The 16,115-nt window shown below is 41.4% G+C and overlaps 1 protein-coding gene and 1 long non-coding RNA gene across 10 annotated transcripts in view; one reads left to right on the top strand and one right to left on the bottom strand.

Moving 5' to 3' along the window:
* The window catches only part of ninl (ninein-like), a 124,509-nt gene that overhangs the window by 67,609 nt on the left and 40,785 nt on the right, over positions 1–16,115 (bottom strand). For all 8 annotated transcript variants that reach the window (XM_057849501.1, XM_057849502.1, XM_057849499.1 and 5 more), the window contains 4 exons: positions 7,789–7,934; positions 7,585–7,725; positions 1,457–1,622; positions 725–829 (listed from right to left, as the gene is read on the bottom strand). In XM_057849501.1, the coding sequence (XP_057705484.1) occupies positions 725–829; positions 1,457–1,622; positions 7,585–7,725; positions 7,789–7,934 (558 nt within the window). The remainder of the gene's footprint in view (positions 1–724; positions 830–1,456; positions 1,623–7,584; positions 7,726–7,788; positions 7,935–16,115) is intronic.
* Positions 1,898–14,895, top strand: LOC130923672 (uncharacterized). 2 transcript variants are annotated; one of them, XR_009064745.1, is made up of 4 exons: positions 1,898–3,685; positions 3,787–4,204; positions 4,714–4,878; positions 5,008–14,895. It is a non-coding gene; the product is annotated as an uncharacterized LOC130923672 (long non-coding RNA). The 2 variants fall into 2 exon arrangements; XR_009064744.1 differs by having other exon boundaries at positions 1,914–4,204.

The following is a 16,115-nucleotide window of genomic DNA, read 5'->3' as shown; positions in this document are numbered from 1 at the left end:
ACGAAGCGCTAATGCATTAACATGACGAGTATACGGACAACATGGCGCGGGGGCGTGGCTGTGACGTCACGTGAGTATGGTCTGTTTGAGAAGTACTGTTATATACACATGTGATTATCTATGTACATAGAGGATTTGGTCAGGCAATATTTTTGAGTTAATTCCTTCTCAACAGACACACACAAGAAAAATCAACGTATTACACGTGGTTGAGAGACAAATGATTATACACTTAGCTAATAGGTGGTACCAAAGCATGTAGTACCATTAAGTATCGAGAAATGAACCCTTTCTCGAACCAACTGGCTCTAGTAATTCAATGCTTCGTCTCACTATCCCTACTAGTTATGCTATTTAGTTTGTTATGTTATCATTTTAGTTTCATTTTGAAACCATGAGTTTGAATTAATATTGATTTAATGAACTGCTATTACTTGTCGATTACCATTATTTGTATATCTATCTACAGTACTGTGCAAAAGTTTTAGGCAGGTGTCCTGCCTAAAACTTTTGCATATATTTTTTTAATTATTAAATTTATTAGGATCATGGAAGCTTCCACTTGGGGAAAATATATACATACAGTGTATCCTGTATATACATAAAAATATACAGTACTGTGCAAAAGTTTTAGGCAGGACACCTGCCTAAAACTTTTGCACAGTACTATATATGCACATACGCACTGTATTTTTCGGACGAGAAGTCACACCCAAGTGGTTACCTGGAGCAGCTGGTTCCAGTTGGCGCGCAGACGTAGGGCATCACTTTCCACCTTGCTCAGTCGACGCTTGGCTTCGACAAGTTCCTCCTCCAGACCATGCTTCTCCTTACCGCCAGAAGGATCACAATAGGCTTCGATTGCAATGTCAAATATCGACAGATGAATGCACATAAAAAATTAGAAAAAAAAATCAAAAGGAAGTGACCCACAATGAAGAAATGACCCCAACTTCGACGAGATCCTTCTACTCTAGTCTTAAAAAAGAAAACACTCACAGTTCCCAACATTGACGGTGTTTGATACAAAAACTCAAGAATAAAACCCCACCAAAACCACTAAAAATTGCAAAAACAGTCAAAAAATAATGGACAATGGTAAAAAACCAGGAAGAACTGCAAATAATGCAAAAAGTACAACATTTTTTTTTTTTTAATCGAAAAACTACTGGAAAAGCCACGGAAATTGTGGAATGGTAAAAACTCCTGCAAAAAAAGTGGGGGAAAAAATGTAAAAACAAGGAAAAACAAAAATTGCTAAACCTGGAAGAACTGCAATAATGTGAAAAACACACACACACACACACAAAAAAAAAAATTGGACAAACCATGGAAAAGGTAAAAAGTCCTGCAAAAAAACTGGGGAAAGAATTTCACAACCGCAAAATAAAAACCCACCCTGTCAAGACCACAATAAAATCTAAAATTTGTGGGGCAGGGTCAAAAAGGGACAAACCTGTTGGACGGCCTGGAGCTCCTTCCGCCAACGTTCTTCCCGCGTCTCCAGTTGCAGTTGCAGCTCTCGCCTTTCGTCTTCTAGCTGCTGTGCGGCGGCCTCGCTGTCCTGGTCCGCTTGCCGGCGCTGCGTCGCCATACGCTCGCGGAAGTCCCGCCCCAAGTCCCTGCGAGGGGCAGGAGTATCTTTGTCACATCGGGACACCCAAGGTGAGTTGGGTGTAGTGCAACTTTCAACCAGTTGGCAGAGGCATAGACACTAAGCCTGTAACGATACACGTATCGAGACCAAAATCGTCACGATTTAGTCTCGTAATGTGAAATGATAGAATTGTGGCTTACCTGTAAGCAGTGGTGTTAACAGGATGCCATGTGTGGGTGGGTGGGCATTAGTCTTACCTGGGGGGGCTACTATGTTCAAGTTGGTCGAAATCCAGCGTAGGGCTACTGCACCTTAAAACATGTTTTCTTTTCTGCTTGAGATAACTGTTGTTGTTGTGACATATTTATGTCACACTGCTGTTGCCATAGTGTGCACTTCCTGTGGGTGTGGTATTACAGTATAAAAGGAATCTGATGTGTCGGTCACACACATGCTGAGAAGCACACTGAATAAAGAAGTGTTGTTCCATTCAAGTCTCGGCCTTACATGTACTTAGATTAAGGAAGTACATAACAAAAGTGGCGACGAGGACGTCTGGACCTGCGTCAGCTCGGACGTGCTGTTTTTAGAGTTTGCTGCGGGTCGCGGTGCTCCAGGGGACAGAAGGCGCAGACCTCAGCTTCCACGTCGTGACTTCGTGGGGAGGAGGACAAGCGGAGATTTCAAAGGGAGCGTGAAGGTGCTGTATAACCAGGCGCTATGGCGGGAGTTATCGGCTCTGTTGGTCCTTTTGATGAGCTTGTGGAACAGTGGAGCTCGTACACGGAGCGGTTTGGCTATTTCATGGAAGCTAACGAAATAGTGGATGAGAAAATGGTGCCCACGTTTTTGAGCGTTATTGGGCCAAATACTTTCAATTTACTGAGAAACCTGCTTCAACCCGATAAACCTGGCAGTAAAACATACAGGGAAATCGTGGAAACTCTTAATGGACATTTTTCACCCAAGCCCCATGTGATTGCGGAGAGATTCCAATTTCACAGGAGAAATCGTGAAGAGGGGGAATCTGTCACTATGTTCGTAGCAGCGCTGCGGTAGCTGGCTGAACATTGTGAGTTTGGTGATGCTTTAGAAGACACATTAAGAGAGATTGGTATGTGAACTGAGAAATGAAGCAACACAAAAGAAGTTACTGTCAGAAAGTGGACTGACATTAAAGAAAGCCTTTGATGTAAGTGTGGCTATGGAAATGGCTTCAAAAGGAGGCTCAACAACTGAACATGACGAACAGAATACACCAAGTAGCAAGTACCCAAAGCGATGTTGCTGGTCCGTTTTAGATGCGGTAAAACAGGGCACCTTTCCTCCACCTGCTGGTGCAAAGAAATGAACTGTCGTGATTGTGGGAAGAAGGGTCATGTTGAGCGTGCCCGTCGGGAAAAAAACAAGCACAGACAAAAATAAGGAAATGAATGACAAGAGGTGCCTTTACTTCCGAAGATGAAAGTGACGTGCACGCCGTGCATGTAATGAGCGTGGACGGGAAGTCAGGGTGTTGCTGGGTCACACCAAAGTTAGAGGGTCACCCAGTCAAAATGCAAATAGACACTGGATCACAGGCATCGCTTGTGTTTACCAAGTCTATAAACAGTGTTTGAGACACCTTCCATTAAGACCGTCAGACACAGTGTTCAAAGCATACACTGGACACAAAGTGAGCATGAAAGGAATGACTGACATTACTGTGCAATGCAATGATCAAGCTGCTAAACTTTCAGTGTATGTCACAAAAGGGAATTTTGCTTCCATCATGGGACAACTTTGGATTAATACACTGCGTGTAAATTGGCAAGAAGTTCAGCAGCTGTCAGACTATTCTTCACAACTACAACTCATCCTGGAAAAGAATGAAGAGGTTTTTCGTGAGGAATTTGGCAGCCTGAAGGACATTACAGTGAAATTGCACATTAAACCAGGAAGCAAACCTGTGTTTATGAAGGCTAGGACAGTGCCATATGTAATTTGTGACAAAGTCTAGGCTGACCTGGATGCGTTGGTCAAAAGTGGTGTTTTGGAACCAGTCACCACCAGCGAATGGGCGACACCAATTGTGCCAGTTCCGAAAAAGTATGGCGGAATTCGCACATGTGGCGATTTTAAAGTGACTTTGAATCCGGTGCTTTGTGTGGATCAGTACCCACTTCCATTGATCGATGATTTGTTTGCAGGTCTGAGCGGGGGTAAAAAATTCAGCAAAATTGACCTCAACCAAGTTTATCTGCAGATGCATGTGGACAAAGAATCACGGGAGTGGCTGACAATTAACACACACAAGGGACTTTTTAGATATTGCAGATTACCCTTTGGCACCACATCTACTCCTTCTCTGTTTCAACGGGCTATGGATCAAATTTTGAGTGGATTGCCAGAGTACATTGTTACTTGGATGACATTCTCTGCACCGGTGCCAACGACGAGGAGCATAGGCATAGGAGGCTTAGGCAGTATGGTCTTTGAGTGGGCAAGGAAAAATGTGAATTTTTGAGACCATCGGTGGAGTATCTCCAGCATGTGATAGACCACGAAGGACTACACAAGGCTCCATCAAAAACAAAGGCAATTGTGGATGCACCCGCCCAAGAAAATGTTAGTCAGCTTAGTTCTTTTTTTAGGTCTACTGAACTATTATAGACACTTTATTCCCAATTTGGCATTGCTTTTAGACTCCTTTTTCTAACGGTGGTAACAAATGTCGATGTCAAAAGAACCTCCGAGCGATTGTGATATTAGTACTAGTATTAGGGCAGGGCTGGGCACTACACCCCCCCCCCCCTGCCCCCCGGTAACGCCCCTGCCTGTATGCCCAGTCCAAACAAATATTTTTCTGTTATTTCTACTTTTTTATTTATTTATTTATTCATTTATTTTCCCTTCAGGCATGACAAATCCAAACAAACATACAGCATTTATATGTGTTTACAATTAATTCCACCCGAAAAGAAAAGGACTGACGGGAGAAGCCGAAGCTTATTGAAAACCCGTTCCCAGTATTTTTCTGTTAGCTACTCACAACTGCCTGCCTCAATTGAAACAGACTCTCAATGACAGAGAGTGACACTGATTCGGCTGGTAACACCCTCAATTTCGTCTTGCAGGAGTTCCGCTCGATGTGAAATGAAATGACATGTGGTCTCACTAAGAAGGGATGGATTATGTTGGCCATGTAACTTATTTCTAGTTACCACTCATCAGTTTCTTCGGGAAATTCAATCTCCCACAACCACTCGTGTACACTTCAAAACCTGGGATACAAACATTTTGTAAGTTGTATTCCTTTTCCTGGCATATTCCTATCTCGAGCAGTGGGGCAAGGAATATTATTGGATGGGCAAGAAAAGCTTTTTAAAAAAAAAAATTCACATTTGTTTTTCTTCTGTCTCCTTACACAGGGGAGACAGACATCTGTCCGTGCCCCACCCAAACGAAGATGTCTCGCACCCCACACAGAAGAGGATCTCAACAACCTGGAAAATATTCATCTGCTGAAGTGTGATGCCAGCATCCAGAGCTCACAGACCACAACTGTTTGCCTCCAGGAGTTACTTTGTTTGATTCAATCATTTTCTGCAGACTGCCATCATTTGCTTCAAGTTTCTTTGCAGAAATCAAGCATCTGCATTCTCCACTGATGTCGCGGTTCCTGCCTTTTGCTCCAGCTGCTCTACCGGGCTAGCTGATGCCAAGGTACTGGCCTGTTGCTCCGGCTGTTGGTGGTCCACCTGGCTGACTGCTGGCGCTATAGCTGGCCCCCACCCCGGGTGGTGCTGAACCTGACCACCAGCTGCCACGGTACGTGAACCTGGCTAGCTGCTGCGGCGCTAGCCTCCTGCTGAACCAGGTGTTCTGCCAAAATGTGTTACATCGGCGAAACGTCTACATGAGGCGAATTTGACACCCTAAGTACTACCCTGCGCTCCCAACTTGTTTTGGTTCAGATGCGTACAGGCAGAACATACCAAAAAAAATCCTTAATACATAAATGTGGTTATATCAAATAAGGATGGTTTAAATACACTACGTGATTAATGTGGCCAACTGCTTTAAAGCTAATACCAAAAAGCACAATGGTTAAAAGTATGAGAGGGAAATACATGCATAAAGTATTTCTGCCCGTGAGCATGATTGCTGCAGCTGCCCTCATCACATCACCGGTTGTTGCTTTTCTGACTCGTTTTGAACAATCGTCCTTCTTTTTGGGAAAAAAAAAAAAAAAAAGACAGTAAATGAAACTGTCTTTTTGAAATTCCATTTTATCCTGGCTGCTTGCTCTCCAGATGCCGCGAATTTCCAAAATTTAAAAAAACATTTTTTTTATGTCATACAAGAGATGCCGAATCTGCCCAAATAATTCCCGGAACACAGGGAGGCCAAAATCAAGAGGTGCCGTATGCTGTTCCGGCACGATCCGGCACAAATTAACCTCTGGTCTCATTCCCCACAATATTTAGGCGCTAGTTCATTGTATAAGTCTTTACATGCAAAATGGCTGAAAAACTGAGCACATTTCTTGACATTTTTCATCACTTTTTTTTAAATCTGTCCTGAAGTGGTAATTTACTCTCACGTGAAAATTGACTTCCTCTACTGAAAGACTCCAAAGCATTTGTATTTATTTATTTCTGGGGGGGTGGGGGTGGGGGGGTTATATTTGTATTTATTTATGTTTATTTTGGCGATATTTTTATTTTACTTTTATAACTATGGGTCAAGAATGGGGAGACAAATTGTACAATCAGGGGCGCTAGAAGTCACTAAAGCAGTACTCCAAAAACAGCTGTTTTGGGTCAAATTTGTGATGCTCACACTTTTTCTCCATACAAGGCGTGCACAATGGCAGTACACACGCATGCTGGGTTGACGTGCGACTACTAGGCTACTACAAAGACAGTGTTCTATTTCACCTACAGTGTGTGTTGGAGTTTTTGTATAGGAAATAAAAGCACCTGTGTCTTATAATGCAAATCCCTGCAGCAAGATGGTGTTATGACACACAAACACATTTGAAAACTAAAAGGTCCAATAAACCTCGGTTTAAAACCCACTTTTCACAACACTGAAATAAATTGCACACCAATAGCCAGCAGCCCTCTGCACAACGGCAGCTGAACAGCAACAACAAACAATAATATGGCTACAATGCAAGCTATTTTAAGTTCTCCACAGTCTAAATCTGCAACTTTTCCTTGCTGGGCACAATTATCTTCTTCTTCATCTTCTTTTCCTTTCGGCTTTTCCCTTTAGGGGCCGCCAAAGCGAATCAGTCATCTCCATCTAACCCTGTCATTTACATTGTCTGCTCTCACACCCACCTCCTTACCACTAACCCTAAACCCTAACTCTTTAAGTGCATCTATAATAAAACTATCATCTTGAATTTTATAAAACCTCGCTGTTTTGTTAAGAAAAAAAAAAAAAAAAAAAAAAAAAAAAAAAAAAAAAAATCGCAACAGTAATTTGTTTTTGCGCCATGATAACTTCTCTGTGAACAGTTAACTTTTCTGTTTCAATTGCACCTTATCCAACGTGACTTGGTAGCAAGCAAGCTGTCAAGTGCTGACCATGTTATTTAAAAAAAAAAAAAACTTTCAACATATATATTTCATCCTCAAAATTAAATACGCTATTGTTTCAATGTTTTATTTTTTTATTTAAAAAAAATCTACCAAAACACTTTTTCTCCCAAACAATAGGGGTGCTGCAGCGACCTCAGCACCCCCCTTCATAATGGTAGCATTTTAATGTGAAGTCATTTTTTGAATGAATTTGTAGAATTGTACCTCCAAAACCAAAATGACATGACACGCCAGATTATAGCAAAAGAGATGCTGCTATAAGAATTCAATGGACCTGAAACATACTATGCACTTGAACTAATCAAATGGCTTCATTCCAAATCCACCAAATTTTGCCCAAAGTAGATCAAATTTGATCAAGGCATTTTGCCTCTCTTTGAAAACAACCTTCACCTGACAGCGTCCGCGTGGTGCGCTTCCATGGCGGCGTGGCGCTCATCGGCCTCTCGGACCAGCCGGAGGTTGCGGCGCTCCGCCCTCTCTAGGTCAGTTTTGGCTTGATCACGCTCGCCGTGGGCCTGCTCGGCAAGGGCCCTAAGATACAAGCGCAGTGAGCGAGCGGCGGCACGGACGAGCGAAGAATGAGGGGGCACTCACCGCAGGTGGTAAAGCTCGTCCTTGTAGCTGACAAGCGCCGCCAGGCGGATTGGACGACTGCCATCGCCACCGGCCAGAAGTGCCTCATCCAGGGCCGCCGTCAGATCGGATAAACTCAGTGGCTCGTCGGCGGAAAATTCCAGCATCTGCGAAGGGAGCACAGATTGCTGTAAGCAATTAATTTCTGAAGGAATTTCCAGCCAGAATTTCCTTCCTTGATCCTTTTTTTTACGTTGACAGAAGAACAGTCATCTCATCTTGAAAAGAATAGCTTTTATTGTCACTTCCTTGTTAATATTAGGTATTTACAGAGCACTTCTTGTCGATTGTGGGTCTATTCCTGTACATTTTTGATCATTTGCCGTTTTTTTTAAACTGGGTGTTTAAGGGTCGCTTTCTGTTGATTTGGGGTCATTCCCTGGTTGAATTGTGGGCATTTTGGAGTTATTTCCTTTTGTTATCAGTATTTGTGGGTCACTTCCTGTTGATTTTGGGTCAATTCCCTGTACATTTTGGGGCAATCTTGGGTCACTTCCTGGTCATTTTGGATCCTTCCCCGTTGATTTTATGTGTCACATTCTATCCTGTTGATTTTAGGGCATTTCACTTCCTGGTAATTGGCCACTTCTTATTGATTTGGAGCCATTTTGGGGGTCAGTTACCGTTTTGTATTGGGTCACTTCCTGTTGATTTGGGGCATTTCGGGGTTACTTCCTGTTGATATCAGGAATACAGAGCTTTAATAGTCATTGTAACAGACATGACAATGAAATTACGTTCGATGACCACACCACAAACTTTCTCTTCTTCAGAAATGACAGAGCAGTTGCAAGTTACAGTAAACACACATCATACAACATAGCATGGATATGAAACGACGCACAGGTCACGTGCAGGATTTTTTTATACGACAACAAGGAACTTCCCAGTCACGATTGGTAGGAGGAAAAGTGATAGTTGAAGGGCATGAAAGCAAGGGTGTGTGGATGCGTGACTGTGTGTATGCATATCAGTATTTGTGTGTGCATGCAGGTAAAATAAGAGTCACAGAACTCTGCTACCGCTCTTGGGAGGAGAGATCAAGGGCATGAGATAAGGACATCTGCATGGCTCTCCCAGGAGATAGGGAATGGAAAAATTATAATCAATTAAGCCAAATCAAAAATGTAATATATCCAAATACAGTTGGTCGTCAGTCAAAATCGCGCTCATCAAGGCGAAGACGAGACCTCTGTTTCCTCAACTCATTGCCAACAGTCACTGTCTGCCTCAACAGTTCCGTCATTTGGCACCAGATGACGTCCACCTTTCTCCATCCTTCCTCGGACTGAACCGTGTTTGATCCGTGGACAATTTGTCAATTTCCTTGAAAATTGCAGTCTCGGAAACTTTCCAGTACAGCAGGACCTCCGTAGCCAGGCAGAAGAAACCCCACGACAGTCACGCCAAACAGTCAAGTATCCTCGATATCTTCCTCGGATAGGACAGTAAGACTGGCTTCCAGTGGTCCCATGATTCCCTCACGAAACCCGCCGCAAAGGTCCCATCTGGGCAGGACGGCTCTCCTGGGGCGCCGGTGTCTTGTTGAAAAAAAATCTTGCCAATAATCACTGAAGGACCAACTAATAAAATCCATATTTTCAAGTTGAGAGTTAGCAGCAGTTGGTCCACAGAGGTAAAATACAAAAACAGCTGACAGACTAGGCTACAAGTTAGCAGATAGCAGAGCGCAGGAGAGAACACGTGCGCCCCCGAAGAAGGCAGGAAGAAGCAAGTAACTTCCTATTGATTTTGCTAGCCTGTTGCTAATCAGTAGGTATAGTACGGCACAATTATGTCAACGCATAAATGCAAGTGTTACGAGTTTTTTGTTCATTTGTTTACAGGTTTAAAAGGCTGTTAGGCAAGGGAAGACAGGTTGATGTGCCTCACAACAAAACTTACAGTACGTTGATGGACATATAATTTGTAAGATGTGCTCTAATGCTTTTGCGTGCTAAGGTTAATAATGTGTGTTTAAAACTAATAGTAATAACTACAGTCTTAAAATATCGTAGGAAAGCGGGTCGTGGAACCGTTAAAAGATCAAAAGTGACAAAAATTCAGCCTAGAACCGGAGATAAAAACTTGAGTAAACGAAAAATTAACAAAATCGAACTTACAAAGTCCGTGCACGGCAACAAATAATGAAACATTCGGCGCAGACAGAATAACGATTGAAAATTCAAAATAATTCGCAAAGAATAACTAGAATAAAAACTAAACGTAACATCGCGCGTGTAAAACAAAATAAAACACGTCTAAAAATGGGAAAAAAATCAAGCGTAAACAAATAAGAGGACACCCTGACGTGGTGTTTATGCAAGAACAATTCCCAGGAAGCTGTTGTTACCTGGAAGCGTGGGTTAGAGATCATGACTTTAACCCAACGTTGAAAGAAGTGGAGAATGTGGGAACATTGAAGGCAAAAGTGAAGTGCAAAGAAAGAATAGAAGACGAGCTCAAAGTCCTCTCCGTGTGGGAAACTCAAAGTAAAAAAAAAGGTCTGAGCAAAGTGAACGAGAAGGCGAAGAGAAAGCAAGCACAAAAAGAAAGAGGAAGTGCACTAGTCATGTCCATAGTGATAATTGGTGAATTGTGATGTTGAAGGTTTGAGTAAGTTGTATTGAGGACAGAGGTAACCGTAAGTCTAAGTAAAGATGGGTGGCGAATGTGTTTGGTTGTTTGGTGGACGTCTGAAGTGGAAAAGAGGAGCTGTGACAGTAGGGCTTGGAAAGTTTTAGGCGTGTGAGACAAGCGTCGATAAGCGAGGGAATTGTTTGTGAATAGCTGACCGTTTATTGTGCAAAATCGGAAAAACCTAGAAGTTTTTCAACATGAGGAGTGCGGCCCTTCGGTGGCCCCTATTTGCAGCATGGGGTCCTCGACGGCATCCGCTGGGTTTTTGCCCAAATTATAAGGGAAGGTTGTAATTGCAGCTGGGAATATTCCAGCCTTTCCCTTGTACTATTTAGGATATGAATTTTAAAATGGAATCTCATTAGAGATAAAAAATAGATTATTGAGCTAAATTGAAACTTATAGAACACTCTTAAAAGAAAATAAGAGAATGGCTAAAAGAGAAAGAAAATAGTTAATGTTTTGAAAAAGATCAACTGTTGATAAATAGCTGTTTGAAAACAAACAGATTTATTTTAAGCAAAGAGCTAGTATGTTTGATAAAAAGAAAATCAGATTGTTAGAAAGGTTCTTCATTCAAGAATAGATATTGTTCATAATATTATTTGAAAGTAAATTCTTCTGAATTCAGGTGAAAAAATGACCAACTTTTAGATGTATTGAGCTAAGAACAAATAATTATATTTACTCCAAGTAAGTAGAGTAATCTGACGTATTAATCTTTGAACTAGTCTTTAACATTCAAAGTAAGATGGAGAAAATTATTCGGCTAGATTTAAGAGAATTGATCTTAGTGAGACATTATTAAATTTACAATGAAGAAGGTGATTCAGAAATAGAAAAATGTACTCGTTATTGGCAGATTTAAAGAGAAAAGGAATCACACATAATGACATAATAAATAGATTGACTAAATTAGATTTTGAAGTACATGGCAAAATACAGTAAGAACTGTCAAAAGACTTCCCATTAGTTCTTGGGAGTGATAATAGATATCAATACAAGTCTTATAGATAAAGAGAGGTCCAAATGTTGATTAGCAAACTCCTGTTGAGGAAGGAGCAGCGGTTTGGCATATGTCACAAAATAAATAAATATTAACAGCTGATGAAAAATCAGTTTTAGCAGACGATAGAGCAATTTTAAACTGCCACTTTTTAAGAATGGCAGAAATAGTCTAAACTAGGGAGATAAGTTGTTCCAGGGAGTGTATAAATAAAAACAACAAATTAGGAGTTGGGATTAAAAAACGTTCTAAAATTCACACGGAAAGTAGATAATTCTACCAACCTGGAGTGACATACGAATGGATGTTTTTTAGTGCACGAAAAAACATTCTTTGTTCTCCTCTGGACTGCTGAATTATCCTCCATTATAAATTACATGGATATCAGTTGAAAATGATTGGAATTAAAAATTGAATTGAATGCTATAAGAGGTAGTGTTTTAAGTGTTAAAGAATAGCAGAGAAGTCATAGTGGAATAAAAAAGATTGCTTAAAAGAGTATTGCCGTCCCTCAATACTCTCCCATGCAAATGAAAACTTTGCCTGGGTAAAAAAAAGTCAGATTTTGACTTATGTGGACTACAAACTTTGATATGGAAAATTGAAATTTGAAATAGAAATTTAAATTGATTACAAAATTTACCCAAAGATACCCTAGGCCTATTGAGATACTGTATTTGACTAAAAACAATTAATTGAATAGATTATAATTGTGTCGTGGAATCGTAATTTTTGGATTACATGTTGATGAATCTTCAACAGTGACCCAAAGAAGGTGAAAAGACATTTTGTCAGCTCTAAAGAAATTCCAAAACAAAGACAAATTCCTATTTTGTAATCTTGAGTGGAACATTGCGCGATATATTAATGCCACTGCAAAACTCAATTTACTGATTAAAATGGGAGCTGACAAAAATTGATCATAAGCAAATATTGGCATTTGCCAAGAGGAAATTATTATACTGGGAGAATTGTAACTCTGTAATTTTGGGTTGATTGCGGAACGTAAACTGTTTTTGATACGGTAATAGTAACGGTAACACAAGTTAAAACAATTACTGGATGTACTCAAACTACCGAATGCGCTAGTCATTTGTAAATGTGAAGCCCAAATTAATGGCCTTGATAACGTGTCAATCGGGAACAGGCTAGCAGATGAAGCAGCCAAGATAGCGGTTGTAAATCAACGCAATAAAGCAAAAATGGGCGATGAAAGGTTTCTACCAAAATCATTGATCAAATGGGCAGCTGAATTGAGCCACACGATTGTCAAGTGTCTACAGGGGGGAGGACTGAGTTGGTTAATAGACACTATGATAATGTATGGCTTCAATTCAATTCAATTCATACTTACAAATTTTTTTCAAACAGTGTTTACTTTGCATAAACAATGTTAAGAGAGACCAAAAAGAGGGAGGTTCCCAGAACCACCTGAACTATTTCATACATTGCACATGGATTATATTGAGTTGAATAGAGTGTTGGGGAAAAGATATTCCCTGGGGAAAAATAGATGTATTTTCTAGATGAGTTAAGATTTTTCCTAAGCGCACATGAGGATGAAAAACCAGTAATTAATGAACAGATTGATGCAGAAGGAAAGAACTTGCCACTTTTTAGACTTCCAGATTTAAACCCAGGACCTGTTAAAGGTTCTGGCAGCATTGCAGCTCACATAAAGAAACAGTTTGATCCAAGACAAGTTTGCGACAACAATGATCTGCCAGAATGTTCTGATCCACAGACTCTCAAGGTGCGGGTCGGAGACTTGGTCTTCCGGAAAGTGTTGCAGCGTGCCAGGTGGGACAGTGAACGCTGGGACAGTCCTTACGAGATGGTGGGCTTCAGCCAGACTGCAGTGAAAGTCTACGGATGCACTGGGTGAATTCGTCAGTCCCAGTGCACGCTCTTCCGGTTGCCAGAAGGACCCAGCGACGCCAGTCCACCAGACCCTGATTCCTAAAGTCCCGACCTCACCTAAAGTCATCAAGAGCGGTGGAGGGTTTTCCGCCCTGCTGGCAGCCCGTCCGCTCCTACGAAAGACCTCCCGTCATTGGATGGAAGAGTCTACTTCGCATTTTCAAACGCCTACTCTCCACTGTGGACCAAAAGGTCAGCACCATGTTTGTCGCCTACTCAGCCAAATACGACCTTGTGTCACAGCTCCCGCTAGAAGAACCAGATACTGATTTGGACAGTGACGATACGGACACTAATGTCTAAAGCAGATTCCCCACGTCGGCCATCCCGACTCTGCAACCCTATGGACTCTCGATAAAAAACACCGACGCGGCGATCATAAATCGCTGAAATATGGCGTTCAAAAGAGTTCCAGATTGTATACACATTTACCAAATGTTGTGTTGAATTGTGTGTTTTCCATGGAGCCATGGCATGAAGCTGCTCTCGTCCCTAGCGCAAATGGGGAGGGAATAGGGGAATTTTGTCCTTAATGTTAAGGTTTTTTCGCCCCTATCGTGGCATTTTATAACTCCTGCTAATGGATAATTGACGGGTCAGACACCAACCCCACTCTCGAGAATGTCTAACTCTGATGAAAGCTGAAACGTTTTAAACCCCCAACAGGAGGGAAATGTAAGATGTGCTCTAATGCTTTTGCGTGCTAAGGTTAATAATGTGTGTTTAAAACTAATGGTTATAACTACAGTCCTACTTAACAGTCTTATGGCCTTACAAAACAAAGAATGCGTAAGGGCACATCTAACTGAAGGACAGATGTCAGCATGACCCAGAGGGGCACATTTCCTGTTTTAGGTTTCTATTGCTGACCATAAAGTTTCAACACAATGAGACAAGACAAATAACTGCCCGCGCCCAACTCTCAAGATAACAGCTATTTCTCAAGATGTGAAACTCACACATGTATGTTGAAACTCTCCCACTTTGCCAATAAAAGCAGCGACCCTAGGTAGGGGGCTGAGAGAGAATCACTGACTTTGCGAGTAAAGCGTCAGTCCTCTCCCTGGCGGCCGCCGGTGAAAATTTTATCGCTGTCTCAAGTCTGATTCTTCCTCCGTCCCTTCCTAGGTCTTTGTTGTTTTCTTAGTTCTAGTATTAAGTTTAGACCTAACATAATTGATACTACGTTATACGCGCGTTCTACCCGAGAGGCTGGGGCTGGGACAGACAGTGGCTCGCCTCGCGGCGGACCGTCAACTAGATCCAGAGATCCAACTACAAGCTTTTTAACTGCAGCAACTTTAAGATAATCTATTGGAGCTGGAATTGCAGAGGACAGCGGGTGAAAGCCCGTCTGGAGGCCGCCGAGGGTTATCATAATGTTGGGTGAAAGTTTGGCGAGCTCTGCTGTCTGATAACACATTCTCGTATGCTCAACCTTCATTCATATTTTTCTAATAATCTGACCTGTTTTGCACATGCACCACTCGTTTTAAATAAGAAATGGAATCATGTTTTATTGCGATCAATATCTGCAATAAAATAGAATGACATACTATTTTTGTCTATATGTACATATCTTGTCATATTTCCTTGTAACAACAAAATCCGTGTCAGCCCTTCTGCATTCGGCAACTGCATTATTATTTGTAATTTCACCTCATTTTGGTCACTCAAGTGGCCGGCATATCAATCTACAGCTCACGTCAACACAGGCTGACAGGTTGTTATAATTTTGTCCACAAATGATCAACGAAGTGATAACAACAAACATACAAGGTTTAAAGCACATCCTTAACTTATTGGCTGCCGTTGGTTTCAATTTAAGGCATATGGCGAGGTAGATCCACACTGGCGCTTTGGAGCTGGACTCAATGTTCAAAACATTCCACGTCCAACCATATATATATTTATAGGCACTTCCAGTTTACACACAGCACAGTGCTATATCCGTTTTTGGAGATTCAGTGGGTTCCTCTGGTTTGATTTTGCAGTTTTAACTTTGTCAACACACTGCTTAAATTAACCGCAATTCATGTTGTTCTGTATAAACTGGAAGTTTGGAGGAGAAATTTTCCAGATGGCGCCGCCCATGTTTCGCTCAGGAAACTTGTCTATTAAAAGTTAAAAATAATCAGTGTTGTTAATCTTACTTTAAAAAACGTAATTTACCACAGTTACAAATTACTTCTCCCAAAACGTAATTGAGTTAGTAGCTCATTTACCTGAATGTATGAGTAATTAGTTACTTTGCAAAGTAACTGCTGTTACTTTTCATGTTTTTTTTTTCCCACTAAGAAAATAAAAACTAGATTACACTATAGACCCTACCCACCGACGTCACAAAACCACGTGCTCGCTGTATGGTTCCGCCCCCTTGTCCGTCATTTTGTGTCTGTAATATCAATGGTCTCAATTGATCGAGCAATTTATAATGCATTTCATGGAAGACCCGGTGCTTTCGGATGCCGTAAACTCACTCGATGCGTTGCATAAAAGGCGTTATGTGGAAAAGCTTCAGTTTATCCATTCGCCAGATCCATATTTGATGCCTAAATCGATGTTTTTCGACCCGCTGACTTCGCCGTCTTTGCCTGACATCTGCTAGCTACCCTGATATGTACAACTATCTTGTCCACACAAAATCAGCCTATTCTCACGAAAGTTTGAAAAACTTTAAGAGCTTGGAGGCTTATAAATACTTTGTTGCTGGTTGGGTGAA

The sequence above is a fragment of the Corythoichthys intestinalis genome, chromosome 11, assembly GCF_030265065.1.
Source record: "Corythoichthys intestinalis isolate RoL2023-P3 chromosome 11, ASM3026506v1, whole genome shotgun sequence".
NCBI classification, from domain to species: domain Eukaryota; kingdom Metazoa; phylum Chordata; class Actinopteri; order Syngnathiformes; family Syngnathidae; genus Corythoichthys; species Corythoichthys intestinalis.
This window is presented reverse-complemented; position numbering and strand designations above follow the sequence as displayed.